At 41.3% G+C, this 18,823-nt stretch overlaps 1 protein-coding gene across 2 annotated transcripts in view; it reads right to left on the bottom strand.

The window, feature by feature from the left end:
- Positions 1-18,823, bottom strand: part of RIPOR3 (RIPOR family member 3) — a 198,548-nt gene that overhangs the window by 96,593 nt on the left and 83,132 nt on the right. The window contains exons 3-5 of one of the 2 annotated variants that reach the window (XM_029612994.1): positions 7,370-7,516; positions 4,689-4,767; positions 2,737-2,760 (exon numbers count right to left, since the gene is read on the bottom strand). In XM_029612994.1, coding sequence (XP_029468854.1) covers positions 2,737-2,760; positions 4,689-4,767; positions 7,370-7,516 — 250 coding nt within the window. Of the gene's footprint in view, positions 1-2,736; positions 2,761-4,688; positions 4,768-7,369; positions 7,517-18,823 lie in introns of those variants that run through there. The other variant, XM_029612995.1, reaches the window with a different exon arrangement.

The following is an 18,823-nucleotide window of genomic DNA, read 5'->3' as shown; positions in this document are numbered from 1 at the left end:
CTAAATGACCGACCCAGCCACTATATATTCATAAGTTCTTATGCTCCAGTTTTTTCTGTCCTTTATTTCCTGGCTACTCTAGCCCCCAAGTTCTTTCTCCCTGTTATTTGTAACTGTGCTTCGGCCTTCCTGTTATATGGTTTTGTTCAGTTAACCCCTAAGTTCGATGTAAACCGGCCTGATATGAAGCTTGTCATGAAGTTCGGTATAGAAAAAAAAATGTTAAATAAATAAAATAAATAAATAAACAGTGTCACTCTTCTTGCTGCATTGTTCTACACCAATTGTTTGTGATTTTAAATATCAGAACTGTTCCAGCCAATCTTAGTTCTTTTAGGTGGTTTCTACTCTTCTCCAGCTGTCTTCAATGTTCTTTCCAAATTCCCTACTCTTACAATACTTGACAACTCTTAGTCTTACCATGGTAATCCAATGCTTTGCACACTTACTGCACCATTCATGGACCCTTGGGTCCTTCATGCCAGCCCTGGTACCACTTTGCCCCTTTTGGTGCCCTGGGCATTTTATACCATTCTTCTTCCTGCCTCAGCCCTTGCTGTTTATCTTGGGACCTTGATGAAACTCTTCTGCTTCATTGTTCTGCATCTAACATTTGTAATGTAAATCACCAGCACCACTGCTTCTGCTGCTGCGCCAAACCACTCTTGGTATTTTTGAGTGATTTCTCCTCTGCTCCAGCTGTCATCGAGGTTCTTTCCAAATTTCCTTCCCTTGTGGTACTTGCTAACTCTTGGTCTTGCTCTGACAATTCAGTGCTTTATGCAGACCTTATCCAGTTGCCTTTAATGGTTCAATGCCTTCTTAGATTTTTTCTTCAAACTTCCTTCATTTACAGTTCTTACTATTGGTCTCATCTGGTATTAGCTTTCAATGGATTATATCATTGCAAAAGGCAGGGGCAGCAGAAGTGCAGCACCCAAAACCAGGACCACACTTGTCCATTACTACTGCTTCTCAGGTAATGGAGGCAATATTTCCATAAACTGATTCAGAAAATGAATCATGTCCTGGATTTCCTGAATTACAGGATATTGAATATCTAGTGGCTGAAGAGAATTTGGGATCTCTAGACAGTAGCATCTTAGCCTCCAGTCAGGAGGTGGAGGAAGTAAATAATACTGATAGTGCAAAGGAAAAGACCAACTCCAAGCCAGAGCCAGCCCCTTCCCCTAATTAATCTCCTAATTAATCCATACAAAAATGACATGGGACCTCCTCTAGGGATTACTTCTGGCCTCTCCATGCCTAGGGCTTTTTACCAATTTGGTTGGTGCCCTTTGTCCTTCATTTGGAGCCTTGGGGTATTTTGCCACTATGGGTGGCTGCTTTGTGCCTCTCTTGGTGCTTTTGGTGCTTTGGGGTTTTCATTCCACTCTTTCTGCTGCTTTGACCCTCTATTGCAGCCTTGAAGTTTTTCCTTCCACTTTTGGTGCTTTGTTCACCCTTCATTGTGCCTTGAGCTGTTCATGCCACATTGGTGCCACTTTGCCCCTCCCATGCATCAGGTGTTCTGGCCACTCTTGTTGCTGCTTTGCTCCTATCATGGTGCCTTGGAGAACTCCTGCCAGTGCTGGTACCATTTTTCCCCATTACAGGTCCTTGGGCTATTCATTCCACTTTTGGTGCTACGTTGACATAGTCTTGATGTATTGGAGTGCCCTTCTGATGTTTACCCCCAATTTTCATTAGAAATAATTGGGAACCCAAAACAGGCTGCATTGATTCCCCTATTGACTTTAATGGGAAACGAATGAATGAATAAAATTAATAAAAATATTATTGTGTGAAATAGTCCAAATGAATGATTGCCACCTATGAAATGAATAAATGAACCAAACAACATTTTTGCTTCTGGACGTTACTAACCAGTTGTTCACCTCTGATGGGCTCTCTCTTTTTTTCTTGTTTTAGAGACTAACTGGGTAATTTTCAAAGGGATTCTCCATGGGTAAATGGGTGCTTACTGACTGAGAAAGCCTCTTTCAAAACTGCCTCCTCTCCCACTGCTATGGCTGTCCCAGAAAAGTACACAGGGAGTTTATTTTTAACTCCTCATGCAAATTACACATGCGGAGAGCTTTCATCCGCAGGTTCTGGAGGTACTTATTTATCTGCAGGCCCCGCCAAGCAAGACATTTTCAAAGAGAAACTGCACAGAGATTTTCACTTTGAAAATTAGCTTGCAGACCTGTGGGTACGGAAAACATCCCCTTAATTGTGCATACACAGACAACAAAACCGATTTTCAATCACTATTCAAGATCTAAAATGCCATCTATCAGATTGCACACTAAATAGCATAGCTAATTAGACATTTAAATATTTGATGTAGCTAGTTCTGGTCAATGTAGATGTGAAACACTGAAAATGTTAGCCCATTGTGTCAAATTGCAAGGCATGCCCCTGAACTGCCCACTTTCTGAATGTCTACATTTAGCAGTCTAATTCTACTTAGATGCTTAGTTGTGGTCTTTGTACCTTCCAAAAGTGTCTATATTCCAAGTTCAAAGCTGTAAATGTAATGCATTGCTTTTGAAAATTAAAGTTAATATAAAAAGGTGGCAGCAAACAACTGAGAGACATAAGACAAAGTTAGGGGTTGCGGAAAGAAATTGAACTAATGTTTGGAACCTATCACACGACTGGATCGATTCTACAGTCCAAGTTCTGGGCCCTCCATTACTCAGAGCAAAAGAAGAATATGTTTCTACCTACCTTGTCCAGATCATAAAAGTATGCCTGCAAGATAAACATGTGACACTTATTCCAGCGTTTTATTTTGTTTTGCAGACAGCTTATGCAAGCATATTTCATTTTTAAAGCACACTAACAAATTTCAGATTGAATATATGAACATTATTTATTTTTTTAAAATGTGTAACCTGCTCTCTACAGTTTCACGCAAGACGGTGTACAATAAAAACATTCACATTAAAAACGGGACAAAAAATATTGCAAAAATGTCATATGGACTCAGTTCTATAATACAATCTTAAGAGTTGCACCATTTCCTTCATCTGGAAATGTAGGTTCTTATTTTCATGAAACGCCTTTTTAAACATTTTTGGACAGGTAATGTCACGTCCATCTGGAATGGAGCTCCACAAACTAGGACCTGCAACTGAGAAAGCCCTCTTATGAGTAATGTCCAGGTGAGCCAATTTCAGTGCTGAACATCTCCTAGATTTTTTGTAGATGATCATAGTTGTCTCTCAGATTTGTAAAGGCGGAGTGAAGCGTTTAACCATGGTGAGCTATACAACATATAAGTTTGGCAAATCTTATATTCTTATAACTTACATAAGATCATATGATTTGCCATACTGGGTCACACCAACTCTTCATCAAGCCTAGTATTCTGTTTCCAACAGTGGCCAATCCAGGTCACAGGTACCTGGCAAGATCCCATAAGGTCGATAGATTCCAAGCTGCTTACCCCAAGGAATAAGCAGTGGATTTCTCTGAGTCTACTTTAATAATGGTTTACGGAATTTTCTTCCAACAATTTGTCAAACCCTTTTTAAAATCAGCTATTCTAACAGCTTTTACCACAAGCTCTGGTAATGAATTCCAGAGTTTAATTATGTATTGAGTAAAAAAAATATTTTCTCCTAATTGTATTAAATGTATTACCTAGTAACTTCATTGTCTGTCCCCTAGTCTTTGCACTTTTTGAAAGAGTAAACAACCGATTTGTTTTCACCTGTTCCACTCCACTCATTATTTTATAAAACTCTATCATATTTCCCATCAGCCATCTCTTCTCCAAGCTGAAGAGCCCTAACCTCTTTAACCTTTCCTCATAGCGGATCCGTTCCATCCCCTTTATCATTTTGGTCGCTCTTCTCTGTACTTTTTCTAATTCTGCTTTATCTTTTTTGAGATGCAGAAACCAGAACTGCACTCAATACTCAAGGTGCGGTCGCACCATGGAGCGATTCAGAGGCATTAGAATATTTTCTGTTTTATTCTCTGTCACTTTCCTAATAATCCCTAGCATTCTATTTGCTTTCTTGGCTGCCACTGCACATTGAGCAGAGGATTTCAACATTTTGTCCATGATAATTCTTAGATCCTTTTCCTGGGTGGTGACTCCCAATGTGGAACCTTGCTTTCTATAGCTATAATTTGGGTTGCTCTTCCTACTTTGTATTTCTCCACATTAAATGTCATCTGCCTGAAGTCTGAATAAAAGTTTATGTTTGGCAGAGATATAAACCATTAATAAATGTTTTTCAGCACCGATAATGTCATAGAGGAAGAGTTACAGATTCCAGAATGCTGTAAACCTCATCCAGACACTGAACTGGCAAGAGCTGTCAGTTTAGTGTTTGCAGAACTTAGAACATGCTCCTTGCTGATAGCAGCATGAACACTGTTTCAGACATAAAGTGCTGATACTTTCTGTGGGAGAAAAAGAGGTGACCCCTATAACACTGCTCTAGCTGCTAGGGATGAGGTGCTGTTTTAAAAGAACATGATAATGATAATAACATTTCTTGTTTCATTTTGTGTCATTTCCAATCTACAAAAAAAAATAACTTTTAATTTGCTTTTGAATTAGCATGCACTAAAATAATAAAAACAAAATGAAATGAGAAAAAAAAATCAAACATTTATTTACAGGCACAGCCCTAGTATAGATTATTGAGGGTTGACTGTCTTACCAGCCTGGAGTTTCTTTTCGTATCTTTCTGTTGGTCTGTCAGGTAATCCAGCTGAGTCTGATGTGCTTCCAGGTATTCACTGAAAAACATGAAAACACAACTTATTCCAGAGTAATTTTTGTACATCATCGTACAGTGAACCTCTGTGCTCAGTCTATGAATCCTAGAAATAAAGATCTCTCCTCCATCAGGTATAAAACAAACATGCTGATGTATATTTTAAGCTCCTAAAACCACTGAAAGAGCTACACAATACGGAGTCAATCTTCAATAAGCTGCAAAGATAACCAACTAATATTGACCAGATTATCTGTAGACAAATTTTCAGCCAAATGTAACTGGATATGTTTTTGGATGAAAATTCCTCTAAATCTAGCCAGACAAAATTTATCCAACTAGATTTAGGCCTGGTATTTTTGCGACTAGGGTTGCCCAGCTAAACTTAGCTGGTCAGCACTGACTGGCTAAACTGTAAACCCATCTTAGAAATGCCTCCAGCGCTGCTCCTTTTTTAACCAACTAAATTTGTGCACCTTGTGGATTGTGGATTTAAGTGGAACAAATGTAGCAGTTTAATGGGGGGAAGGGGGGGGGGAGGCAGGGGAATTTTTAAAAATAGGGATTTAACTGAATAACTTCTGAAATTAGCTCAATAAACCTTTGCAAAGTTGACTCATATAATTGTAGGAGTGTCAGTTATTTGAACAGACATTACAGTTTTTGAGGTGCAATTGCAAATCAGATTTCATTCCCTAGAAATGCTGTTCATATTAGGTTTAATGTCATGTTAGATTTACAACTCATTTAACTACAAGTGGACACATTTCACCTTCTTATTCCTTGCCAAAGAAAGGCTTAATGCAAACCAGACACCTATGAAAGTTAACATTTTTTCCTCATTTCTGGTGGCCACGAAAGGACAGATTTATCAAAAGTATTGCTCCAGTACAAAAATGGTTTCATTTTTGCACCAGTGGTTTTCCTATTGAAAATGTAGGGATAATTTTGTTGATTAAATGTGGAGCAATTTCTGTCATGGAGTGGCACTTTCATACATCACTCCAACCCACAGTGTTCTGCAAAGGATCTTAATACGTTACATAAAACATTGCATTCTAATACACTGCATAGGAAGGGGGTTGAACTGGACACAGATTCTCTCTGCTACAGTAAATTTACAGATTTCATGTCAGTTTTCCTGCACAATGTAGAGAGCAGCACAGTAAGACTTTGGTTGACTAAGCCATCGGTTTGTGAGTGAGTGCGCACTCCTGTGCCAAAACTGTTCACATTGGGGAATATGAGATGCATGGGGCCACACACCGTACATGGAGAAAACAATGAGAATAATGTGAGTAGAGTAACTGCTATAAGTTCTCGTTAATGTCAACTGACGAATAATAAATAACTTGATCTAGGGACATAGATACCAGTATTTGGTAGTACTTTTCTCCAGTTTCTGTGAAACAAACATTTTTGTCTGAAGTGTATGCTTATTATTGTTTTTACTATGTATGTATTTTTGTTCATCGCCTAGGCCTACTTTGTGTTAGGCGATCAATAAATTTTATGAAATGAAATGAAATTCTGAAAGGTATTTCTGCAGGTAAAAACTGTTTTAACTGCATCAACTACCTGTATCAAAACTGCCCACCCTGCGTGCGGGAAAAATTACATTCATAGTTCCATTAGGCGGGTACTTTTACCAGCATTATAGTGAGGGTTTTCCTGATGCGGGGTTAGGTAGCTCTTCACGGGGTCATTTTCAAAGTAAAAGCACACACGCATACGTTTCCTTTGAAAAGTGATGAAAAGATCTTAGGTAAACCTCGCCTGCAGGCTTTGCAACAATGCGGGCAGTTTGAAAATTGCCCCATTTGAGAGCACATCTGGAGCATTTTACCGGCAATCTAAAACAGACGCATGCCAACGAAACACACTGAACGCATTCTTTGACAGCGAAAGCCCGAGCTGCGTGGTGGAAATGATTTAATGTAACAAAACGATTTAGCTGAGCACGGCATACCTGCACTACAGCTATGTTATTAATGTATTAGGACGGTTACGTGTTATTACGACAATAAATCACTTGTGTGTGTGAGCGCCGTTAAGTTAAGGCATGTCTCATTAAACGCTAATGCAGGGGAAGGAGGAACCGGTAAGCAGTCAGAACACTTCTTTTATATGAAAACAGCATTCTGAAGCCAGGTGAGCATAGAAAGGGACAAAGGAAACATCAGGTCCTGTGCCTCCCCCCCCCCCCCCCCCCATCTCATGCTGGCAACTGCTCCAGTTACAGGCTGCATGCTGAACTGCGCTCATTCCTTAATATGTGCACTCTGGTCTTGCAAAACTATTGCTAAAGCAGTTCCCTGTGACAGACGTCCTAAGGCATCCAAGGTCCCAGCGGACCTGTTCTTCTGTCCCACCCACTCCCCAGGCATAATAGCAGCAACCCAGGCCGAGGTTCATAACCTTTTCTGTGCCTCATTCATTTCTGTAACTCTCTCTCTGTCTCTCACCAGCTCTGCCTGCACAGCACAGTCCTGGGGGTGGGCGCTTTGTGTTTTCTTCTGACTACAGCACAGCGAAACAGAACAGGGCAGAGTAGCAGCGACGGTCAGGGAAATAAAATTCCAACAGGTGAAGTAATCTTCCTCTTAAGCATTAAAGGCCCTTACGTTAGTCCTCTTTTCAAGGCTCCAAACACTTTCTTCACCTGCTGTGGCTGCGGCTCCAGGCTGATGGCTCCTTTCCGCAGGGAGGGATACAGCTTGGATGATTTCACGGACGGCTTTGATCTCACCGAGCTTCTGCTGAGAGAATTCCTGCAGAAAAAAACAAATCGCCACAAAGTATGGAGAAAGCAAACAGTACAACCACCAGGCAGTAATAATGCTTGGAGGATAGAGAAAACAACGGGGTCATTTGTCAAACAAACTTTTTTCCAGGGACCATGGGGAAGACGCTGAATGAAATGCAAATATAAATGAATTTTACATTCTGCATTTGCAGAGTGAAATACTGTAGACGTTCCAAGTTCTATTAAGGCCTACAATTTCTATGCTTATGATTAGGAAGGGGCTGCATGCATTCTCTGTTGATGTAGCAAAGTGCTTTTATCAGCAAACTATCTCCTCCTCCTCTCCCTTCTTTGTCCCCTAGTGATACAAAAAAAAAAAAAATTCTTTATCGGTGACCCAGCTGCAATAATATATGGCTGATAGCTTCACAAACACACCGCCCCACCGAGCGGACTGGAGAGAGCCACTCAGATTCCTGTCACATGTCACGGTCCGGCACGGAGAAAGAGACCAGAACATCAGGGGAGGAGCAGAAGAAGCCGCCAGGGCTGAAGAAAAACTGACCACCAAGAAGACTGCAGACTGACCAACCAAGAGAACTAAGAAAATCCATTCCTTTACGGAGTGGCCACCGGTCCCAGGATTGGCTGGCAGAAAGCTAGCATTTTGCCCCTAATCACCAAGGGGTACATTTTAAAAGCTACGTGCGGGCACATATGGACGCTCAATTTTATAATGTGTGTGCATGTTATAAAATCGGAGGTCGGCGCGCGCAAGGGGGGGTGCACAATTGTACGCCCTGTGCGTGCTGACACCCACAGCCTTCACCCTAACCCCCTAACCTAACCTCCCTTCCCCCTTTCCCCTAACCCTCCCACCTCCTAGCCCTATCCTACTCCCCCCCGACCTTTATCTTACCTCTTGCACCTGCCTCCAGACAGGTGCAAGTTGCACACGCCAGCAGCCTGCCGGCACGCAATTCTCCAACACAGCAGCAAATGGTCGCTGTGCCGAAGGCCTCTGGCCCCGCCCCCTCCCCGCCCCTTTTTCGAAGCCCTGGGACTTAGACGCGTCCCAGGGCTTTAAGTGCGTCGCTTTGAAAATCTGGCCCTATGTGAAGTAGTGTGGTTGTCCTGTTGGTCCATTCAGATGTAGAAACAGAGGTTAACAAATGAGATGTAGGTGACAGCATTTTATTGGATTAACCTGATGCATTTATTTTTATTTTTTTTATTAACTTTCAGGGACTATGCCCCCTTCATCAGGTCGATGTAGTGCTTCCAAAGGAACAGCAGAGTTATCTTTCAAACTTTTCACAAAGGGTGCAATACTAGGTTTTCAGATTTGTTTGCTTTCTTTTTGGTATTTCTTATTTTTACTTCAGTTTTGGTTTCTTTTATTCCATTTTTGTTTTAATTTACTAAACCATTATTTTTCTTTTTAGCTTTAATGTTTATTATGACACCACTTACTATAGAAATAGAAAACTATATTATAGTATCTCTACCAAAAATGGAAAGGAAGTTAAGTTTTGGTGTTTATGACATTAATATTGCGTTGCAAATGTAAGTAACTCTGATGTTCTTATCTTTTTTCCACTAGTAAATTGTATTTAAAAAAAACCCTGTATTCAGAGTTGTATTTTATTTATATGATCTGTACAACATTTAGATTTTAGATGGAGATAAGAGCAGTAGTCTGTCCTATTATATTATCACAGCGAGGCAAACGGTCACACAGCGGATGGCATCAAGCTTGTTCCATAGTAAATTAATTAATCATCATCGGCATGCAACAGTTTTGCTTTTGCAGGCTGAGGTATAATTTTATTATTGTTTGGAAAATTCCAGTACAAAATTCAGTCAGATGGGGTACAATTAATCCGACACATACACTCCAGACAGTAACTCGCCCTATATCATTTGGAGGTAATGTCTCCAAATGGGTTAATTTTGTGCCTACCTTGATAGGAGTGAAAGTTACACCTAAACCAGAATATGTTGAGTATGATCTTAAACTCTCAAATTCACTGTTAATGCCCTTCTTAATCTTTGCATTGTGCCAAAGAGAGCCTCCTTCTGAAGTTCATAAGGTGCACAGGCACTATATCTGTATCGCTCCATGGTGAGACCGCACCTTGAATACTGTGTACAATTCTGGTCACCGCATCTCAAAAAAGATATAATTGCGATGGAGAAGGTACAGAGAAGGGCTACCAAAATGATAAGGGGAATGGAACAACTTCCCTACGAGGAAAGACTAAAGAGGTTAGGACTTTTCAGCTTGGAGAAGAGATGACTGAGGGGGATATGATAGAGGTGTTTAAAATCATGAGAGGTCTAGAACGGGTAGATGTGAATCTGTTATTTACTCTTTCGGATAATAGAAAGACTAGGGGACACTCCATGAAGTTAGCATGGGGCACATTTAAAAGTAATCGGAGAAAGTTCTTTTTTACTCAACGCACAATTAAACTCTGGAATTTGTTACCAGAGGATGTGGTTAGTGCAGTTAGTATAGCTGTGTTTAAAAAAGGATTGGATAAGTTCTTGGAGGAGAAGTCCATTACCTGCTATTAAGTTCACTTAGAGAATAGCCACTGACATTAGCAATGGTAACATGGAATAGGTTTAATTTTTTGGGTACTTGCCAGGTTCTTATGGCCTGGATTGGCCACTGTTGGAAACAGGATGCTGGGCTTGATGGATCCTTGGTCTGACCCAGTATGGCATTTTCTTATGTTCTTATGTTCTTATCTACATATGCCTGGAAAGTTTCAATTTAATTTTACTTTCTCATTTATAGTCCACCTTTTATTGCTGGTCTTTTAATCATGCCTTTTTGTATAAAGGCCTTCTGACATCAATACTTGACATCTAGCAATGAGGTTTTGTTTTTTCCAGAATTTGCATTTATCTGTTTTGCCAGGTTTTTCTACGTTGGCTGTAAACCATCTTGTCTGCAATCCTCTCTTCTGTGCTGCAAATTATCAGTCTCTCATCCTCAGGTCTAAGATCACCTCTCCTTAATCATTCCTGAGTCTGAGCTTGACCCACGTGGGATTTATGAAGTAACTCTGAGTATTTTTCACACATTTGTGCTTTTGCCAACTGATTTTCCTTGCCTGCTTTCTGTCTTGCTTTGCAAATTCCATTGCCTCTTTCCCACCATATGCTCTTAAATTCTCATTCATTCCTTCCAGTCTCCAAAACGATCATTGCAGTTTAAGGATGAAAAACGATTTTGGCAATTTACTTCATACTTCAGCACTTTTTGAATATTAGGATCTGTTGATGCTTTTATGCATGCTTGAAGGCCTATAACAGCAGTTCTATAATCTATTTCTATAAGGTCCATATTGACTTCAGATCTTAGAATATACAATCTTGGCATACATGGATTATTATAGATTACCTAATGTGCATGAAACTTAGAAACATAAAAATGACGGCAGACAAGGATCAAACGGTCCATCCAGTCTGCCCAGCAAGCTTATAGTAGCATCTGCCACGCCATATAGGTCACCCCCATACTTATCAGTTTCCCAGACCATCAAGGTCAGGGCCTTTGTTAGTTACTGTCTGAGTCCAATTCCCCATTAACTCCTGCTGTGGAAGCAGACAGTCATGTTGGAGTTGCATCAAAAGTATCAGGTTTATTGGTTAAAGATAATAACAGCCACATCAGCAAGTTACCCCCATGCTTATTTGTTTTCCCAGACTGTAAAATTCAATGTCCTTGTTGGCTGCTGTCCGAATATAATTCCCCTTCTCTTCTTTTCCCCCTGCCATTGAAGCAGAGAGCAATAATGGAGTTGCATACTATCAGTATGAATGCTTATTGGTTAAGGGTAGTAACCACCACACCAGCAAGTTACCCCCATGCGCTCTTTTCTTCATTTCCATCTTCTAGCCTTTTGGGAGTTACAGTGTTCATCCCATGCTCCTTTGAAATCTTTCACTCTTTTTGTCTTCACCACCACCTCGTGAAGGGCATTCCAAGCATCCACCACCCTCTCCGTGAAGAAATATTTCCTGAAGTTGGTTCTGAGTCCTCCTCTCTGGAGTTTCATTACGTGACCCCTAGTTCTACTGATTTCTTTCCAATGGAAAAAGTTTGTCAATTGTGCATCATTAAAACCTTTCAGGTATCTGAAGATCCTCTCTTCCAGTGTATACATATTTAGGTGTTTCAACCTCTCCTCATAAGTCCATCCTGTCTCTAGCCCTTCTGAGATACGGTCTCTAGAACTGAACACAGTACTCCAGGTGAAGCCTCACCAAGGGCTTGTACAAGAGCATTATCACCTCCTTTTTATTACTGCTTATTCCTCTCTCTATACAGCCCAGCATTCTTCTGGCTTTAGCTATCATCTTGTCACATTGCTTTGCCGTCTTCAGATCACTCGACACTATCACTCCAAGGTCTCTCTCTTGCTCTGTGCACAACAGCCCTTCACCTCCCATCACATACAGCTCTTTTGGATTACTGCACCCCAGATGCATGACTCTGACTTCTTGGCATTGAATCCCAGCTGCCATGTCTTTGACCACTGTTCAAGCTTCCTTAAATCATATCTCATTCCCTACTCCTTCCGGCGTGACCACTCTGTTGCAGATCTTAGTTTCATCCGCAAATTGATAATCTTTATCTTCTATCCCTTCCGCAATGTCTCTCACAAAGATACGGAACAGAATTGGACCCAACACAGATCCCTGTGGCAATCCTCTTAACACCACTCTCTCATCAGAGTAGGTTCCATTTACCATCAACCGTTGTTTTCTATCCATCAACCAGTTTGTAATCCATGCCATCACCTTGGTGCTCACTCCCAAGCTTCTCATTTTATTCACAAGCTTCCTATGTGGGATCGTATCAAAAGCTTTGCTGAAATCCAAGTAGATCATATCGAGCGCTCTTCCTCAATCTAATTCTTTAGTCATCCAATCAAAAAAAATCAATCAGATTTGTCTGACAGGACCTTCCCCTAGTGATTCCATGCTGCCTCAGGTCCAGCAACCCACTGGATTGTAGATAGTTCACTATCCTTTCCTTCAGCAGAGTCTCCATTAATTTTCCCATCTCTGAGGTGAGGCCTGTAGTTTCCAGCCTCCTCTCTGCTACCACTCTTGTGAAGTGGGACTACCAACTGATTAACATCTTTATCAAGCCAGTTTGCAATTTCAAAATTAAAGGAGCATGCAGGAATTGCAAATTGATTGATAGCTTGTATCTATTTCATGTTATTAAAGCACTTTTCAAAATAAATTTCAATCTCCTGTAGTATTCCTTACCGGCCTTTTCTCTTAGTAACCTGTGTTGAATTTGTGCGCCTTCATCCACTCCTAGATATTTGTATATGCCTTCCTGTTCATCTTCTTTCATGTTACAGTCCTCAGAGATATGTTTTCAGTTTTACTTAATTTTTTTACACATAAAGTCACCTGATCATATTTATTCAGGCCAGACATTAACCTGATATCATCTGAGAAACTCTTGACTACTCTGAGTTGCTCCTTTAAATGATGATCACAGGAGCTATAAGATTTAAGTCATCTACAAAGAGCTAGTGCGATATCTGTGGATCATTAATATCTCTGGAATTAAGGCAAAATCGATAGCCCAAAGAGTTAATAAAGGATATTCAGTGGGTTCAGTATCAGGTAAAACAAAACAAGAGTGATGAAAGGGAATGCCCCTGAAATACTCCTGGATTTTGATGTTAGGAATACCATATTGTCCATCTTATCTTCATAATGCAGGTGGCATGTAGCCTGCCAGATTTTCATGGTAAACTTGATATACTTAATCAATCCAGGATTCATGCTGTACATTTAAATGTAATTTATTATCCAAGAGTGTGAGATACTATCAACTTTTTAAAATATTTTATCCATGCTGTACTGATGCTTCGGCCTCTCGTATAGCTGGTCATGATGGCTTTATTCAGCATCAACTGATCCTCTGTTCCTTCCTCTTTTGTTTCTTTTCTTTTCCTTGGCCATGATATTATTAAACTCTATATGACCATATATTCTATCTCTATCTAACACAGTAAACAGCTTGTAGGCTGTAGGTAAGCCAGTTATTGGTGAATAATATTTGGGAAAGTTACTTGGGATCAACTGATCTTTGCAGTTTGCTAGATCTTGGTGAAGAGACATTAACTGCTTGAGCTAAAAATTGGTTACTCCATCAGGGCCAGGACTCTTCCAATGTGAGGCTTTTTTTTTTAAACCTGGCTTTCAACTCTGTTGCTGTTATATCCTTTTTGCTGTGTGGCCCATCCATGTAGAACAGTCTTCTGGCTGACTGAGGCTAGATAATATTCAGATTATTTACAATTTACAAACTTGTAAAGATCTGGCTATGTCAATTTGTTTTTCCTTGAATTATTGCAAGCAGGTGTCTTTTGGTTACCCAATAATATTTATTGTATTATGTGATAGTTTTTTTATGTTGTTATTGCTAGGTGCTTTTATTTTTTTAATTTAATTTTAATTTTTTGTTAGTTTTATATCTTTTTTCTGATGTTATTACTTGTTGTAATCTGCCAGGAGCATCGTATAAGTCTGATAATACCAGCTATAAATCAAATTTTATTAATTAATTAGAAGCTGTAATAAAAATGGATGAGGCCAATATTCAATAGGCCATTTAATGGAAAAGTTATCTGGCTACAGTTAGCTAGATAACTTGTCCCATATATTCAGCAGGATATCCTGAATATACAAGCTTAAAGTTATCCAGCTACATGTAGCCAGATAACAAAAAACCTAACTGGCTACATTTGAAAATAGCTGGGTAGGTTTTTTGTTATCTGGTCTTGTGTGACCAGATAACGTGCTGCTTAACTTAAGCTTATGCTTCCAGCGCTGTCTCAGAGCAGCGCAGAGGTGCAGGGAGCAAGGCAGAGGGTTCCTTGCTCCCGGCAATCAAATATAAGGTATTGGGGGGTGGGATTGGGATGTTAGGGAAAAGGGGCTCCGCAATGTTGTAAATCCTTGTGAGGGGGTGGGGAGGTAGGTGGAAGGGAGGGGCAGCCTGATTTCGGAAAACACTGGGACGGGGATTCTCAGGAACATTTATAGGATTTGGGGATGAGGAGGACATGGCTCGACAGGGCATTTATAAGATTTTTTTTTCGGGGGGGGGGGGGGGGGAGCAGGGGATGGTCTGCTGGCTTATTTATTTATCAAATTGTCAGTTACAAAGAATGACTTACAACCACTAAACAAATAGTCCGTTCCTATTAACAGCAATATTACAAAGAACTGGTGTACAACAGGAAACATTTCACAGCGAGCGATAATGAAACTATAATACAATGTTGATCTCCCACATAGCATAACTATACCATATCTAGTTATGGTTAACTTGTTGTGCAATAAACCGTATTTTATTGTATTTTGTTTTATATATTATTGTATTTTGTTTTGTTTTATATTTTACTCCCCTTCCTACATTCCTTCCCCCAAACCCCTCCAACCTCCTCCTCCCTCCTTATCCAACTCTCTGACAGCAGCTCGTAACTAAATCTAACTGATAATTCAACTCATAATTCAACCCTTAAAGCAATGAATCTATTCATCGCAGTTAATCTGCTCATATAGGGCTGGATTTTAAAAGGGTTACATGCACCGGGCCTATTTTAAAAAGGCCTGGCGACGTGTGTAAAGCCCCGGGATGCGCGTAAGTCCCGGGACTTGCAGAAAGGGGCGGGGGAAGGGGCTGGGTCAGGCCATATTTGTCACTCGGCCGGCGCTTCAGCCCCAGGACTGAAGTAAGTTTTGTAATAAAAGAAAGAAAAAAAAAAAGGTAGGGGGGAAAGGGTGGGGGAGGTAGGGGAAGGGAAGGTGGGGTGGGGGTAGGGATGTTCCCTCCGAGGCCGCTTCGATTTCGGAGCGGCCTGGGAGGGAACGAGGGAAGGCAGCGCGGCTTGGCACAGGCTCAGCGCGCACAAGGTGCACAACTGGGCCCAACCCTAGCGCGCGTCGACCCCCGATTTTATAACATGCGGGCGCCTGCCCGCACTCCTTTTAAAATTTACACCGTGGTGAACTTTTTCTCATCTTTGACGTACTCTTCTCAAAGGAGGAGTCGAGGGCTTCCTCCCATAATATGCCACCTCACATCTGGCGGCTGAAACAATTTGTTATGAAAGAACTAAATCAGATTTGCCACAATCAAAGGTTGGAGCATTCAACCAAAAGAAGAGCGGCTCTTTTGGAATCCTTTTCCCCATAATATCATACATCAGATCTATTTCATCCCAGTATCTCTCAATCTTTGGGCACTCCCACCACATTGGCAAAAAAAAGCCCCTTTCATTCCACATTCTCTCCTGCACTTATCCTCTAACTCAGGGTACAATGCATGTAAGCGGGCAGGTGTCAGGTACCAGTGAAATAGTACTTTAGAACTATTTTCAATTAAAAGTGCTGATATCCAGCTTCTTTTCGTATATATGAAGCAGGAATTCCTCATTTTATCCCCTAAATTGCGCCCTAAGGGGTAGATTTTTAAAGAAGCATGAGTGCATCCATGTGTGCGCGCTACCTGGCGCGCACACATGGACGCACCAATTTTAAAACATGTGCGCACCAGCGTGCAAATGTTATAAAATCGTTGGGCCGCGCGCACATGCGTGTCGGATTTTGTAATCCGCGAGCGCAAGGGGGGAAAATTTAGGCAATTCCTGTGCGGCGATGCATCTCAGCCTTCCCCAGTTGCCTCCCAGTCCGCTCCAATTAAGGAGCGGACTGGGAGGGAACTTCCCTACCCCCCTATCTAACCTTCCTTCCCTTTTCCCTCTCCTCCCAACCCCCTAAACCTACCCTAGCTTATTGTTTTTATTTTTCAAGTTGCTGCTCCTTCGGAGCAGTAGTAACTTGTGCACACCGGCACCCCTGCCAGCGCATGCTTCACCAGCACAGCGGCCTCCAGCCCCGCCCCTCCATCTGGGCCTGGCATTCGGAGCGTAACGGGGGTTATGCGCATGGCCGGTCCCCTTTGAAAATGTGCGCGGTGCTTGCAAGGCCCGGCCACACGCATAGCCCCTGTTTTTTACGCGCTCACGTGATTTAAAATTTGGCCGTAAGTCCTTTTCCCATGCCAAGAAATGAGAAGGAAGTTGTGTTTGTTCTCCATTTAGCAAGCCATATATTTTTTATATCCCTCGTGTCACTCTATTAGCCTTCTCATAACATCTTTCAAAAAGGGTTTTCCCGTTTGTCATACCCTCTGTCACCTTCTTTTGTCTCAGAAAATGGCTCACTTGAAAATAAAAATAATAATCAACATCCCGGAGAGCAAAAAACCGGTTGTAAAATTAATAAAACTCCCCAAGCTGCTTCCCATCCCATATTTGATCTAACCAAGAGCATCCCTTTTCTCTCCAACGTTTTGAAGCAGCTGCTGTATATCCTGGAGTAAAACCCCTATTATAGTGAAAGAATGAAAATATCTCTGGTCACCTATCAGATGAACCTTCCATTTGTCCCACGTTTCTAAGGTTAGGTAACCATACCATAATAACCTCTGGTGATATCCCATTTAATATAGCCTGTTCCATGCAAATCCACCTTTTACTTCCAATCCCTTTATGCCATTCCAGAATAACCTTCACCTGAAGTAACCCTGGAAACATGATACTCCCAACCCTCCCCCGTCCTTAGTTAAATACATCACTTCTCCCCACCCTAGGCGGCTGCCGCTTCCAAATAAAACAAAACAGTTTGCGTTGCCATAAAGCAATACAGCCTTCTGTAACGCACACAGGCTGAGTGTGAAACAAGTAACAAATCCTAGGTAGGATATGCATAAATCTACCTTCTTCCACAATTCATCATAATTCAATCTAAACAGATCCTTCCAATTCAGATCCAGTTTTCATACTCAAATATTTCACCCCGGTTTTGACTATCTTAAATGGGAAACTATTCTTGATATGGGCCACTTGATCCTCTGTAAGCGAAATGTTCATTGGTTCTAATTTATCTGCATTCATTTTGTATCCTGAAACCCCACTAAACTTCACCAATTCTTCCATTAACAGAAAATTAGATTTCTCAGGACTATCTATCGTAAACAGAACATCATCTGCAAACATGGAACGTTTATACTCTTGATCACCCACCCTGATCCCCTGGAAGTCCAACATGCTCCAGATTCTCACTGCTAGTGGTTCCAAGTATACTGCGAAAAACAAGGGGGATAAAGGACATCCCTGCCTGGTGCCCCTCTCTGTCTGAAATACTTGCAAGTATATTTTTCTGATCCATCTTGAGAAATGTTCTCCCAAACCAAAATAGATAATCCCAATGCACCATAACAAAGAACTTTTCGGCATCCACAGTTAACAAGACCAAGGGGATCATTTTATGTTGGGTGCACCAAACCGAATTTATTACCCTCCACACATTATCGGACACTAACCTTTCCGGGACAAGCCCAGTCTGATCTGGATGAATCAGCTCCAGCGCCACATATCCCAATCTCTTAGCCAGAATATTCACTAAAATTTTTAAATCTAAATTGATAAAGGATATGGGTCTATAGGACCCACATAGCATTGCATCCCTACCCAGCTTTACCAATATTATAATCCCTACCCTACTGGAATCTATGCTATGTTGTTATCTATGAACAGCGAATTAAACATAGCCGCCATAGGTACAGCAATAACCAAACTCATAAGCTGGTTTTTCAGCAGGTTTCTATCATCTATTCTCAGTGATTTCCCTCTGTTTAATGCTTTACTCACCTGTTTGAGCTCAAACACTTATCTCTTTATTTAACCTCTTCTACTGCTCACTGGATACTTGTGGAAGACAGACTCTCATCTTAGTACTTGCTTATATCTTCCTGGCTAATACCCCACCTGTTTAGAATATAATTCCTGGGAAAACTGGGTTAAATGGGCACTAATACCTTCATTTTCAAAAATCATTTTCCCCATCTATCCTTAGAGGTAGATTAATTTATAACGTGCGTGCGGTTCCCGGCGCGCAAACATGGACGCACCAATTTTATAACATGTGCACGCTGGCATGTGCAGGGGGGAGGGGGAGGTTGACTTTTGCAAACTCCGTGTGGTGACGCAATCAGGGGCCTTCCCCAGCTCCCTCCCAGTCCACTTCAGTTAAGGAGCGGACTAGGAGGGAACTTCCCTAATCCCCTGCCTAACCTTCCTTCCCCTTCCCCTCTCCTACCCAGCCCCTAAAACTAACCTACCTGCTCTGAATTTTTTTATTTCATTACCTGCTGCTCCTTGGAAGCAGAAGGCTTGGCCGCTCATTTTACTTTCAGTATTCCGGGGGAATAACTAAT

Source organism: Rhinatrema bivittatum, chromosome 8 (genome assembly GCF_901001135.1).
Source record: "Rhinatrema bivittatum chromosome 8, aRhiBiv1.1, whole genome shotgun sequence".
NCBI lineage: Eukaryota > Metazoa > Chordata > Amphibia > Gymnophiona > Rhinatrematidae > Rhinatrema > Rhinatrema bivittatum.
Note: the sequence above shows the minus strand (reverse complement) of the source record. Positions and strands in the feature narration are given on the sequence as shown.